Source organism: Octodon degus, unplaced genomic scaffold (genome assembly GCF_000260255.1).
Source record: "Octodon degus isolate 3935 unplaced genomic scaffold, OctDeg1.0 scaffold00043, whole genome shotgun sequence".
Lineage (NCBI taxonomy): Eukaryota > Metazoa > Chordata > Mammalia > Rodentia > Octodontidae > Octodon > Octodon degus.
Genome location: NW_004524619.1, coordinates 8,291,373 through 8,305,667, shown reverse-complemented (window position 1 = coordinate 8,305,667; position 14,295 = coordinate 8,291,373). Strand labels below are relative to the sequence as shown.

Below are 14,295 nucleotides of genomic sequence, written 5' to 3'. Positions count from 1 at the left end.
GTAATAGACATGAATCCGGCCAGGTACAAGTAGCCACCACCCAGTGGCAGGGCTGATTTTCTGGAGGAGAAAGCCAAAATGGGTGTTTTTCTGTAGAATTTGTATGAGTTTATGTTGGGTTTAAAGAAAAACTAAGAGGAAGTAGATGAGAAATCCCCATGAGGCTTTGCACTTGTGACTAACTTATGGGAGATTTGTTTTCCTAGTTGAGGAAACAGTTTTCTACCATAGATTGCTACCTGTGAGTAAGGATCTGACAGAAAACTCTGACTGTGGCCAGGCCAATGCTAGGACATAACTCTTACCTGCTCACTGGAAGACAGTGGCCACTGTATGTAAACCGCCAGAGAGCACCAGGCCCTTACGAAGCTTTCTGGCCCAGGGCCTGGTCAGTGAGCTCCTGGGGATGGTGGTCCTCTTAGCTCTGCAATGTGAGCCACAAAGCTTTGTCCTGAGTGTGCAAAAATAATCACAATTGCAAAAGAGGAGAGAGTCACTTCAGGAGTCTACTTACTGTATGTCATGGTGTTTTAAAGCATTTACTCACTGATATTATGCCCTAAAGATCCTTTCTAGCCATGGACAGTTTGGATTTATTGTGCATAAATTTTCTGCATCAGAGATGTATTGGTTACCAAATAATCAGCTAAGGCTCTAGAAGCAAATCATTACATATTGCATGACCACTAACCAAGCTACCAAACCATTAGAATATTCTCGTACGTGCTATTGCTCTTGTTCCACAAAAATTCTATTCAGAAGCTAAAGCCAGTGTGGCTCTACTTGTGGAGACAGAGAGGTAAAGTGATCTTACCAAGGGTACACAGAGATTGTCAAGGGAAAGAGTTTGCAACAAATCTTCCCACAGAATTTCTGGTGGTAAATCCCTGATGGTGGCTGGACTGTGTTTGTCTCCTGGATAGGCTGCCTGTGTGTAGGTCAATGCACTGGTGTAGAGAGAGAACTGGGAAAGTTTGAAAGTGGGGGTGTTTGTGTGAGCTGGCATGCCAGGAGTGGGGAGCCCTACTTTACAAACCGGATTTGTGTTCCTAGGGGTGTGTTGCACGTTGAGGCCAAGCCCATAGAAAATTCTTTCTAAATGAATACAATATGAAAAGTTATTTTATTTCTAATTTTACATGTAACATTGTTATTTCGTGAGTTTCAGATTACCCTTGAATGCATGTCTATTAACATGATATGAGATGCATGCATGATTTCATCTTGAATGCATTTGAATATAATAGCACTGGAAATGTAATTTGTATTCTCAAATTTTGTAAAGCAAAATAAATAAATCTTGGGGGGTGGTAGCCATATTGAGCAGATTGCGTTGATTTCTTTGGGGTTCTCTCCAACTAATTAGAGTACCAACTTCCCTGTGTGGACCTAAGCTGTCTCACACTGGCAGTTCAGCGGAATCTAACCCCTGCGTACCTAAATCATCCTCACTGCCCCTGCCTGTGGGGAATGGCATGTGGAGAGCTTCCCCTCTGCTGCTTAAGGAGAGCCAGTGTGTAGTTCTTCTCCCTTCAGGCTTGTGATGACCGAATGCCACCCTATAGAATGGTCAGCAAAGTTGGAAATGCCCCAGACCGCGGTGGGTTAGGGCAGTAGCCTCTAGCTCCAGGTGTCTGTCGAGTTCTTGCACTGTGACTAGGACATCTGAGACACTAAATTATGGATTTTATTTTAATTCAAACAGCCATGTGTGGTCGATGGCCACCAATTTGAGCAAGCCAGAGTCAACAGATTGGAGATGCAGCTAGCTGTGCCTACATTTGAGTGGACTGATGATCCGAGACATTCTGGAAATCAAGTGTTCTGTGCATATCGGTGCTTGTGGGATGCCTTGTCAGCCGCAGAGTGTCAGGAATCTAACACTCTGTGAATCTCTCTTCAGGGGTGCGACTTCCTTCCCAGGCTCAGCCCTTTCCTGTTGGGGGCCTTCGTATCCTTCTCCCAGTATACCTACAATCTGGCATAGAGTAGATGTCTGAAAAATACAGGAAAAATGAATGGAGGAAAGCCTGGAGTTAGCAGGTTGGGAAAAGAGGAATTCTAGAAGGAAGAAGCACCACTGAAGTTCTGTGCTGTGTGTTTTGTTTTGTTTGTTTCAGTTTTTTGAGATGGGGTCTCTATATGTAGGTGAGGCTGACCCTGAATCCACCGTGCAGCCTGGGCTGCCCCCACACTCACAGTGATCTGCCAGCTTTAGCCTACTAAGTGCTGGGATTAGAGGCATGTATCACCAAGCTCCATCTGTGCTTTATGTTGCTAAACTGAACATCTGAACCTAGGAATTCTTAGATATTGAGATAAGTGGAAATTCGACTGACCTTATTAGATAGAAAAGTTACATTTCTTGTTATATAGGTCATGCTTTATCTTGGTCTTAACCATCCAGCAGAAAAGTATAAAAATGAAGTATAAAAAGTAAAGCCATATGAATAGGCTGAGCTGTAAAAGGCTCAAGTCAATAACTTCTGACATTGCCAGTCCTATGGATAGCCTACTACTATTATGGACTACTGGACTATATTAGATTATTTGGCTGAAATCATGCACCTACAATTTATTTATTTATTATTATTATTATTATTAATTTTTTTGGCAGAACCAGGGACTGAACTCAGGCCCTTGCGCTTGCCAGGCAAGCACTTATTCTACTGAGCTATCACCCCAGCCCCTATACCTACAATATTTAAATGACAATGGAATGCCCATCTCTGACAAAACTAAACAAAAAAGGGATACAAATGAAGGACCATTTTGTATCTGTATATTCAAAATAGTTAGGGTAGATATACAGCTACTTTCTCTTAATTCAATGAATAGAAAGATTTGCACTACTAGTGTTTGGACAGGATATCATGTCTGCATCTTGTACTATGAATAACCACTAAGAAGACAACAATATACAATGTATTAATTATTGAAACTGTCCTACTAATCAGTTTTGAAACTGTCTCATTGCTATTGGTTTCTCAATAAAATTATTATTATTATTATTAATTTTTTTGGCAGAACCAGGGACTGAACTCAGGCCCTTGCGCTTGCCAGGCAAATGCTTATTGTACTGAGTTATTTCTCTGGCCCCTCAATAAAATTATTAAAAAAAAAAAAAGAAGAAGAAGAAGAAGAAGAAGAAGAAGAAGAGGAAGAGGAAGAGGAAGAGGAAGAAGAAGAAGAAGAAGAAGAAGAAGAAGAAGAAGAAGAAGAAGAAGAAGAAGAAGAAGAAGAAGAAGAAGAAGAAGAAACAGTCATAATCCCAGCACTCAAAAGGCTAAGGAAGGATTGCTGTGAGTTCAAGGTCAACCAGGGCTACAGGGTGAGCTCAAGGCCAGCCTGAACTGCATGGTGAAGTTCTTTGTCTCAAAAAGAACAAAAGAAAAGTAAAGAAAGGAAAGTCACTTGGATAATTCAAACCCAGAGAGACATCAATGCTTGAGATTCCTTAGTATTTCACGTAAGAGAGACTTTCTAGGGTAACAATTATCTTAACAACACTTTGGTGTCTTGCTGGCTCTTACAGGCCCTCAAGATGTCTTAGGGCTGCAGTGCTGGGGAGGTCACCCTAGACTGGCTGATTGGGAAGCCTCCTATAGAATCATTTTATTGGGATTGGTTTAGCTGGCAAGGGGGTGAGGTACCACCAAATGCTCTTAATACAAAGAGGCTCCTTATGTTGGAGATTCCCCGCAGGGAGCCCTGGAGCGTTCCTAATCTCATGTAAGTGAGGAGTGCCACAGACTCCAGGGAAAATATGCTGATGATTTTCTGGACTGTCTAAAAAATTTCAAACCCCAGGAATGGTGTTTTTATTTTCTGCACTCTCCTTGGGACTTGGATTTCACTAAAGCATTTTCTGTCCTTGTTTTCCTTATTAAATTAGCAAGACTGACTTGAAGCAGAATATGCCATTATGACCCAAAATGTTGTTGAAAGAGCAGAATAGATGGGCATAACGAATATCACAGGTTCCATTTGGGTTGTGGGGGGTGGGGCAAGGAGAAGAACATGCTGGTGGAAAGATGTTTTCTCTGATAAAGGTCGAAAAGGAAAAACATGGACAGAACAAATGAAAATAGTGATGTCTGGGGTGAGCCTTTTGTTCTTTCTTGTTGGTCTTCTTAGTTTTTATTACTTTGTTTTGCTTTTGGGGCTTGAAATCATTTCCATGCCTGAGAAATAACAAGCCCCAGGCACTGTGGTGGGCACATCTCTCACTATTTGGGGCCTTTGCCCAGACAGGCTTTCAGAGTGGGCTTCCCAAAGCAGATATCAGACCCTGCCTCTTCTACAGAGACATTTGATAGCACCTGCAGCAGCTGGCAGTCATGTTGTTGCTGTCATTTTCCTGTGAAAGGCCACAGCAGTTTAGTCACTGTGGGCTCTTCCCTCTCTGTTGCACCTCCTCAATTGTGGCATTGGAATTGTGGGCGCTATGTAAACAAATGGGCATGGCTCTGTTTCAATAAAACTTTATTTGTAAAAGCAGGCCAGATTTGGCCCTTGGGTAGATCCTGGGCCTACATGGCTACCCTGTTGATGCCTTGACCTTTTGCTTTCAGAATTGGGGTTACAGAAGACCCTCATTCTTCCTAAATCCCAGAACACACAGTGGTTCTTGGAAAGGCTCATCCCTTTGCCCCTGCTGCCTCCTCTTGCTGGGCCACCATCTTCTCTTGGTTCTCACTTTGCTGTGAGTTGGCTCTCCACACCTTACCTTAAAGCTCTGGCAGTTGCCGCTAGCCTAAGTGAGCCCGTATGCTCTCTGGAGCTCTTTGTTTATATCTGTAATGCAGCTTTCACTGTGTAGCTTCTGCCTGACTAGACCTCAAGGAGCATGCAGCCTCACTTCCCTTAGTGCCTAGCTTAGAGGTTCTCCAAAGAGGTGACGCTAACTCACCATTGCCACAGTGAGTCAGCTAATCTGAGAGAAGTATACTAATTCCTGGGTGAAAATGCTACAAACCCATAGGAGTGACGGGAAGCCAGGGGCCACTGTTGCTTGGGGGACAGTGGCTCTCAGCCACCAGGAGCACAATCTGGTCCACAAGGAGGAGACCAATTGCAGTCAGGACGCAGTGGGAGCCCTTGAGCAACAACCTCACGACCCAGACAGGAAGGGAATGAGAGAGAAACAGTGTCTAGGTTAGGGTGTTGGAAGCAGAGAGAGGATGAAGCTTGTTGGAGGGAGATCAGAGGTGCAGCCTGCTTGATTAATTAGACAGAGGAGCTGACTCATGAGGAAAGATGAAAGTGCCTGAGGAGCTTAGGTAGAGGACCAACAGAGACAGATGATAACAGCCTCCAACTATGTGAGATGGATAAACACCCTGGAGGACTCAGCCAGCTTCATTAGGGTGGTGAAAATAGGGGCCTCATCAAAAATGAGAGGCATACTCAGAGAGGGCAGAGGAGGCTGAGGGGGTACTCAGGAGTTACTGGTAGGCTGGGGGTAGCTCTGAACTGCTAGAAACACTACTGAGGATGACTCTTTTAGGGAACCTTCATGCTTTTATCCTGCAGAGCTTCAGAGCTGGCCACGGCTCTGAGCCCAGGCCCTGAGAGGGGGCTGTAGAATGACTCTCTGACTACCAGCCTGGGGAAGGCTGTCTGGGGAGGAATCTAGAGGGGAGCCATGAGAGGGATACCAAGGAAGACAGAGAAACTCATTCCCCACCATGCTGTCTGATCCTGGCTATTAGTACAATTTTGAATCCTTCTTCTTTAAAGTTAGTTTGCTACCAGCCCCTACCTGTATTTGGTGAAACCAGAGATAGGTATTTCAAGGGCTTCTTGAATCCCCCTGATGGTGCTGATGTATTGAGAACCATCTCTAAAGAAATCTTATTTAGGAGAGATTCTAATTCATGTGGGGGCTGCCCTCTCTTCTCTGTCTGTATCTGTTCACTATAATGGTGTTGGGAAGAGTGAAACAGAAGAAAGCCTTTATTTCATGGTGGGTCACCCATGCACATGGCACCCTGCTAGGGACATGGATTGCACAGGAGCAAGAAAAGCTCCCTGCTCTCTGAAAGCTTAGGTCCAGGGGTCAGAGGACAGCTACTGGTAAAGGAAGGTGGGCCCTACCTGTTACAGTGGAGCATTTCAGAGATAATTCTCATCCTGCACAGTGAGAGCCTGCATGGCTTGTCTTATCCAAAACTCTGAAGGCTGGGCTGCGGAGGTAGCTCAGCAGTCTAAGCGCCTACCTGGCAAGCTCAAGGACCTGGGTTCAATCCTTGGTACCACGTGCCCAGCCGGAAACTGGGCATGGTGATGCACACCTGGAATTCCAGCGCTGGGGATGCTGAGACAGGAGGATCACTACGAGTCTGAGCTGCATAGTGAGACCCTGTTCCAAAAATGAATGAATGAATGAATGAATGAATGAATGAATGAATGTCTAAGGGCAAGTCCCTCTACAAGTCCACACCCTGTTCACCTTTACTCTTAGAGTTGGCCTCAACAGTTTTTTTTTTTTGTTTGTTTGTTTTTTTAGGAAAAAGAAAAGCACTAGGTAGTTCTTCATAAATCTGCGAGTTCTTCAAGCCAGAACAATAATGCTAACCTAAGTAAGAGTTTTCACATGATGGCATGAAAAGTTCTCAGCGGATTTAAGAGGGCTTTTCCCTGTGGAGTTACACATTTCTTTTATGGGTGATACTATGTAGGTTGAAGTTCCCATAGGCTATTTAAGCAAAAGAAAGAAACTCGGACAGATAATTAACAGCACTGATGGGAGGCAGATATGGTCAGAAGTGCAGTTGAGTGAAGTCTGTGTCATTGCAGTGCAGTAAATGGCCCTGGCAAATTGAGCATTGCCTCTTTCTTTTGAACTGCTCTGAAATTTAATCATCATCTAATGAGCTTTCGGCCCTGGATGTTTCACTTTTAGAGTTCTGCAGAGTTGGCTTACTGGAGAGAGAGAAATATGGCGAATGTACTCATATTCTAGCTCAGAAGTTCCACGAAATTCCACTTTCCACAGCTGCAAGCTACTTCTTTAACCTCTTCCCTTTTAGGACCTTTCTGTAGCTAGAGCCAGTGCTTACTGTTGCTGCAGGAAGGTTTCTTTTTTTTTTGGTGTGTGTGTGTGTATGTGTGTGTGGTTTTTTTTTTGTTTGTTTGTTTTTGTTTTTTTTAATTGTGTCTGTCCTTAGAGTTTCTAGGGAAAGAAGAACATTGAGATGTGGACACTAGGGGGCCAGTTAAACTAAGTCACAGACAGCAAAGTGGCCACCTTCTAAATACCAACTCATGACAAGTCATTTTCAAATGTTATATATAAAAAGCACGTGCAGAATGCATGTTTTAGACATCCAAGTTCATTCAGTTACAGCTGAAAAAGGAACTGAAGAAAGATTGATCTTTTGAATATACTTTGGTTTTATTTTTATTTCTAATTTCTGCTTGTGTTGAGTGATGGGGCTATCATTGCAAATATCAGAATTTTAGAGATGTCAAAGTAACCTGTCTCCAAACAGATATTTTCACTCTCGTCTATTTGTTTTAGACCTATAACTACAGAGAGTCTTGGAATTCCTTACTTGGAAGGAAACATGTCTTTTTTCACATTTCTCTGTATGCTTGTTTCTGATATGCTTACCTCAGTTTCTTGCCATGATAGATACTTTTCAATGGTATTCATGAATAATTGTACAACATGATCTCTGATGCTTTGTTTTATTTATAATTTATCCAGCTGTAGGCATTCAGATGAAACTCGAATTTTTCCAAAGGAAGTTCTGGACCGCCAGCAGACAGGTAAGGTATAATCAGCATCACGAGGCATTAGCAACACTGTTATTAGATAAGTGGTCACATTTTAGTGCTCAGGGCCTAGAAGTCCCAGCTTTCCGATGCGTGCTTTTAAAACAAACTACCGCCAGTTCAGATTTCCATTTATTTCACAGCAAAATAGAGAGCTGTTGGCATGTCAGACACCACACACTGGGCAAATCAAGGAATTTGCTTCTAGGAAAAATTTGATTTGTGAGATCAAGGGAATGACAAAAGGAGTTTTTAATATTGAGCCTGTGACCTTTTTCCTAATCTTGTTATGATGCCTGGTTATTTATTTGGGACTGTTCTGCAATTCAGAAGAGCTGCCTATGACTTGAGTTGTCAATGTATGTATCTGCCTTCTTTGGCAGAAGTGTTTCTCTGGATGGTTCCATGTTGGGGAATCTGGAGGTATTCCGTTCCTTCTGTGCTCTTTGTATTGAGGGATTTCAGTGGTACTTGTTCAGTGATTATGCAAAAATAGCAAGTAGTAAGTTGCACCTGATTATACAGCTCTAATGTCAGAAGTACATATCCAAAGGAAATGATATCAGCATATCAAAGAGATACCTGTACTTCTGTGTTTAGTGTGCACTTTTCACAACAGCTATGGTGGCCGGGGAGATGGCTCAGTGGAATAAGCACTTCCCTGGCAAGTGCAAGGGCCTGAGTTCAATCCCCGGTTCCACCAAAACAAACAAACCTACAAACAAACACAACAGCTATGGAGTCAACCCCGATGGCCATGAGTGAATGAATAGATAAGACGATGGCATGGCTTATCATTTCACATATTAAGATACTTTAGAAAACTATAAACTAAGAAGATAGATGGGTCACTGGGAATTAATTTAAAATGTAATGATTATATCATTATACCTTGTTCCCAAAAGATTTGCAATCTTAACGTATGTAGCGCCAACACTGAATGGGGACTTGAATTAAAATAGATGGAAAGGAGCCAGCCCTTCTTAAATATTTTTAAAACTTTTATATTGCTACTTAGAGTGGATACTGATTCTAGAGAGTGCAATCCAGTCTCAGCTTGCTCCAGTCCCTTTTGATGTAATTGGGCCTGCATAGTTAAGTGGCAGCCCAGGCAGATGCGCAGAGGCCCCAGTGATGTGGTTTCCCTTGCTTCTCTCTGTGCAGTGTGCCGCTCTGGATGGCAAGTGCTCCATCAGCTGCGATGACGAGGTAAGGGGGTCTCCTGGTCTTGATTCAGACCAAGGGAAGGTGACAGATGGTGCTTAGCAACAGAGGCCACCAAAATGGAGCCAGGTCTGGCACATTCCTGGGACAGTATCCAAAAAGAAAACAGGATATTTGCTTTGTTCTCCCCCCTCCCATATCACCAATCAAGTCATTTATTTGTAAGAGCTACAGAAGTGTGCTTTAAATATTGCCTGGACTGCACAATTAGATTTTTTAGCTTTTCTTTATAGGCAGTAATACACATGACTACCATTTGAAGCTCACTTTTCAATTCTCAAAGCTTATACCCACTGCCTTATTTTCTTTTCATTTTTATAGCCACCCAGTGAAATAGACAGCAATTATTGGCCCACTTTGCAGATAAAAATCCCTGAAGGTCGGAGAAATTAAGTGCCTTGGTTAATTTCATATAATAAGGAAACTAAAAAGCTGGAGTTTAACACTGTGAATCTCGTTAAAATTCTTTCACTGAGCATGGTGCTTTCCTTCTAAAGCTCCTTCTCCTGTCCTTTTCCATCTTTTAGGAGGGGGAACTTGAATCCAATGCATCCACAATGGCAGAAAAATATGCCACTGCCCAAGTTGTCTATCAGACTTGCTTTTATACACACCCGTTCCAGTTCATTGTCTGCCCCGCCTGACAACAGAGTCCTGGTGGCTTTTCACTTAGCTAAATGTTAGTCAATATATGCATTAACCTTTATAAGAAATCATATATTTATAGTCCTTCTGGTTACCACAAAGATTTAATAAATCCTAACCACACATAATTTCAACCTGGAAATAAAGATTAGAAGTAGATTTTTTTTTTTTTTTAAATTAGGCAAAGGAAAGCAAGCACATAAATATAAGAGACAGTCCAAGATGAAGTTAAAACACAAAATGTTTGGTCGCTCAAGGGTCTGGCTGCCAGTTTAAAAGAAAAATCATAATCATAATTAAATCAGCGCATGAGTCATAGTATCCAGAAAGTAAAAATCCAATCAATTAAGCTTTCAGTGGAAGCCCAACCGTTTTCTGATCATCAGATCAAAACTAATTTTCCCTTGGGACAGAGAACACTGTGAAGTTTTATGGCCAGCACCCTTCAGTAAGTTCAGGGCTAACTTTTTAAGACAGCCAAGTGGGCCACAAGGCTCTCCTTGTCTTTGAAACTTTTTCTTTTTTGTCTTGTTGGAGTGAGTAACACAGTTCAAAAATGATGCTAATCAAGAAGCGTCCTGAGAACCTGTGTGAGTGCAGAGCTCTCCCCCTTTACAGTAGCACTAATCCCCGATTTACAGTGAAGAGAGCTGAGGAAGGGTAGTTAGTTGGCTGGTGGGATGGGTGAGAGTTTGGGTGACTGGTTTGCTGATTAATTGCCTGGTTCATTCATTGTTTGCTTGAGTGGATAGATGAACAGTAGTTCAAACTATTTGGTGAGTAAAAACATAGGTAGGGATCTTCCTACACGTCATACCGTCTCCATGGATCCTCATATAAGAACAAATGGAAATAGATGCCCACTTAGAATTGGAAACATCCTTTGTGTGTGCTATTCGGTGACTGACTTCAAGGAGAGGTAGCCTTGCAGCTAAAGGCACGGAATACAGGGGAAGGCTGACTAACTTTCAGCTGTGACTGATGACAGTGAGCTGGGTGACTTCAGGTGATTTTCTGAACCCCTCATACCTGGTCCCTTGATCACATAACCAGTAGAGAACTATCTTGCTTTTCCAGTGATGGTGAAGAATGAATAAGAAAATATATGAGAAGTTACATGCATGGCTTCTGACAAATAGCAAGTACTTAGGAATGTTAGCTCTAAACCTTCTGTCCTTGGACAGAGAGCTACTGGCATCTGAGAGCTCACAGGACAATGGCACATCTAGTAGGGCACGTTAAGAATCATGTCACAGACATTACTAAGGACCTCTTTTCAGCGTCCATTGAGAAGCACCTCATTTAAATTGCATTTAAAGTTTCATATGCCATCAAAAAGTAAGCATTGAATTAACCCTCATTTTTGAAATCTACCTGACACTCCAATGTCCCCAGCATTCACTTTGAAACACTTATGCATTTTCTTCTTTGACTCTTAAATTTTGGCACCAGTGAACCAGATAAAAATGGTTTTCAATCAGTGGAAGAGTCTGCACTGACTTCCTACCAAGAGCCATTTCCACTCTTTCCCAGACTGTTTCCATGTGTCATTCTCCTTTCATAACTTTTAATTAGGCTTTTGAGACCATGTCCTTCCTCTTCCCCAAGACCCTCCAATGAGCAGGTCCCCATTAAACACAGCTGTAGGGGCTCATTAAGTTCAGTGTTTCTGGCTTCTCCACTGCAGTGAAGAGCTGGCTCAGCTTCTCAGTGTGATCAGGCATGCTTGGCCTTAGGTGGACTCCAGACCTCACCTCGTCCCCTGTCACTGTATCAGCCCTGCACCTGGGCTGGAGGGTGGAGTCGGTAAGGCTGAAGACTTCCAAAGGACTCCTTTCCACTCAGGGTAGAGGTCACTGTTTGGAGCCAGGAGGCAAGAGCTCAAACACTCACTCATACTTTTCAGACACGTTTATTGAGCTCTTCTGTGAGACTGACTGAACACAGGAGGTGCAGTGAAAGCAGTCGGAACTGGTCCCTGCCCTTTTGGAAACTACTAGGTGGCAGGGAGACCAGTTGTCTGAACATCACCTGTGATGGGTGCCACTTAGGGAAGGCTTCTCAGGGATGGGACCACCTAAGTCAACAAAAGGAGATGGTATTGAAGGCAGAACCTGAGGCACAAGAAGAGTTTTCTAGGAGCAAACTCCATTGCAGAAGTACAGAGGTGACAAAGGGTCACTGGTCAATGAAAGCAGGTTTGACACTCAAGAGAGAAAGGAGAAAGCAGGACAATGCCCAGCGCGGACCTCTGCCTAGCTCCTCAGTGCATTTACAGTCTTTGCCGTCCTGATTGTTTATCAACCACCATCTTTTGTTGACAGCACCAGGATTTTGCACAGAGTGGAAGATGAGAAGACTGGCACCTACTGAGACATAAGGGGAGGAATAGAAGAATCAAAACTTCATAATAAATTTGGCTCCATTCTCTCTTCTTGCAAAGAAATAAACTGGCTGTTTTTCCAAAAGAACTGAAAACAACATCACATATATATGTGCACCCATGTTTATAGAAGGACAATTTGTCATAGCAAAATTGTAGAAACAACCCAGATGCCTATCAACTGAGGAATGGATAAAAATAGACGTGGTATTTTACACAATGGGATATTACTCACCTATATATAAAAAAAAAGTCGAGGCTTTTATAGGTAAATAGATGCAACTGGAGATCTTACTCACAAGTGAAATAAATCAGACCCACATGTGTGAACATCTTATTTCTCCCTAGTGTAAGAATCTAAAAGAATAAATCAAATCTGAAAGATGCAAGAGATACTGTGAAAGGGAAAGAAACTGTTCAAAGGGAAGGAACGACTGGTATGAGGAAAAGGAGAAAAAAAAAAGAAGGAAGAGAAAAAATACAAATGTATATACACAGTATAGCTTGGATAATTGTACTGCTGATTTATACTGGTCTATTGAAAGGGACAGTTAATGCTTAATATTTTTCTTTTAAAGTTTTTGAACCAATTTTGCATGCCTATACATGGCAATCTGAACAACTAATTTGAAGACAATATGCACTATAACAACCATTGTTGAACTCCTATCATTTTATTTAGCAAAATTCTGTATTGTTTCTACTGATTTTTAAAATTATTTTTATTCTCTTTAAAAAAATTCTAAAAAGAACTAATTTTAAAAAAGAAACAGGACTGGCAAGATACCTCAGCAGTCTAAAGCACCTGCTTAGGCGGCAACCTTAGACAGGCACAGGGGCCCACAGTCCTATCCCTGGCAATACATGCTGCACCAGCCCCACCTTCAGGATGGGCTGAGTTGGCCACAATTTTAAAAAGAAGAGCTGTCCAAATAGCTCAGCAAATTAGGCGCAGGGACTTGTGGGGTGGGGAGGGTTTGATCCTTGGGCCTGACATGCCAGCCCCACCCCTGGGGCACGCTGAGATAGCCATTGAGACTGGGTGTGGTGGTGTGTGCCTATAATCCCAGCACTTGGGAAGCTAAAAACAGGAAAATCACTATGAGTTCAATCTAGTAGTGAGACCCTGAATACCTTATAGACCCTTCCCTAATATACAGAAAGAAAGAAAGAAAGAAAGAAAGAAAGAAAGAAAGAAAGAAAGAAAGAAAGAAAGAAAGAGCCAGCGAGTGAGCCAGGGAGGTAGCTCAGTGTTCTAAGTACCTGCCTGACAAGTACAAGGTTCAATCCCAGATATTAGTATTGCATGATTGCATACCATGCCACTATGCTGGCCACTGAAGCCAGGCATGGTGGCACATGCCTCTAATTCCAGTGCTGGGACAGCTGAGACAGGAGGATCATTTATGAGTCCAAGCTACATAGTGACATCCTGTACCAAATATAGATAGATAGATAGACAGATAGATAGATAGATAGATGATAGATAGATAGATAGATAGATAGATAGATAGATAAGGTCGGCCAGATAGCTTAGCAGATTAAAGTGCCTGCTTAGGCCGATCAAGGATCAGGGTTCGATCCCCAACATGCCGTGCAGGCCCTGCCCCCAGGGTGCACTGAGCCTGCAATTGAGACTGGATGTGGTGGCACCCACCTTTAATCCTAGCACTTGGGAGGCTAAAAACAGGAGGACCACTATGAGTCCAATCTGTGTAGTGAGACCCTGTAGACCCTATACTAAAAACATAAAAATAAATAAATAAAAGATCATTTTTTTTTTTAAAGAAGTTAGTAATATCTAGTGATCTTTAAGACTTTTTGAGTCCTTTTAGGCCTTTCCTCTGGTACATAACAGACATCTTGAATATGACAGGACTAGGAGCCGGGCTATATCCAAGCAGCTTTCTATGTCCATATCCCGAACCACCCAGCTCAGCTCGTCAGAGGGCAGGATGAGCGTCATTTATGTAGCTATGTAGCAAGGGACACAGGGCCCCTACGAAGCACAGCATTCCTGAATGATCACTCTGCCAGAATTCTTTCAGATAGTATTTTGTACCACAGCTGCCCTATAATGAAAAGATGCATCAGGCAGGGAAAGGGTCGGTCTAAACCTATCTTAATCACTTTCTTCATCACTGAGACTCAATATCGGAAACCCACTCTGGTTTCCAGTAGAGGCCAAGAAGGAAAGAGGAAAGAGCAGGGCTGGGAAGGGAGATTATCTTTTTCTTTTTCTTTTTCTTTTTTTTTTTTTT

General features: G+C 42.5%; 1 protein-coding gene across 2 annotated transcripts in view; it reads left to right on the top strand.

Annotated features, from left to right (window-relative positions):
• Positions 1-14,295, top strand: part of Cacna2d3 (calcium voltage-gated channel auxiliary subunit alpha2delta 3) — a 954,216-nt gene that overhangs the window by 836,784 nt on the left and 103,137 nt on the right. For both annotated transcript variants that reach the window (XR_002821195.1, XM_023715780.1), the window contains exons 27-28: positions 7,715-7,776; positions 8,947-8,991. Coding sequence is in view for 1 of the 2 variants with exons in the window: in XM_023715780.1 (XP_023571548.1) it covers positions 7,715-7,776; positions 8,947-8,991 (107 nt within the window). In the remaining variant the exon portion in view is untranslated. The remainder of the gene's footprint in view (positions 1-7,714; positions 7,777-8,946; positions 8,992-14,295) is intronic.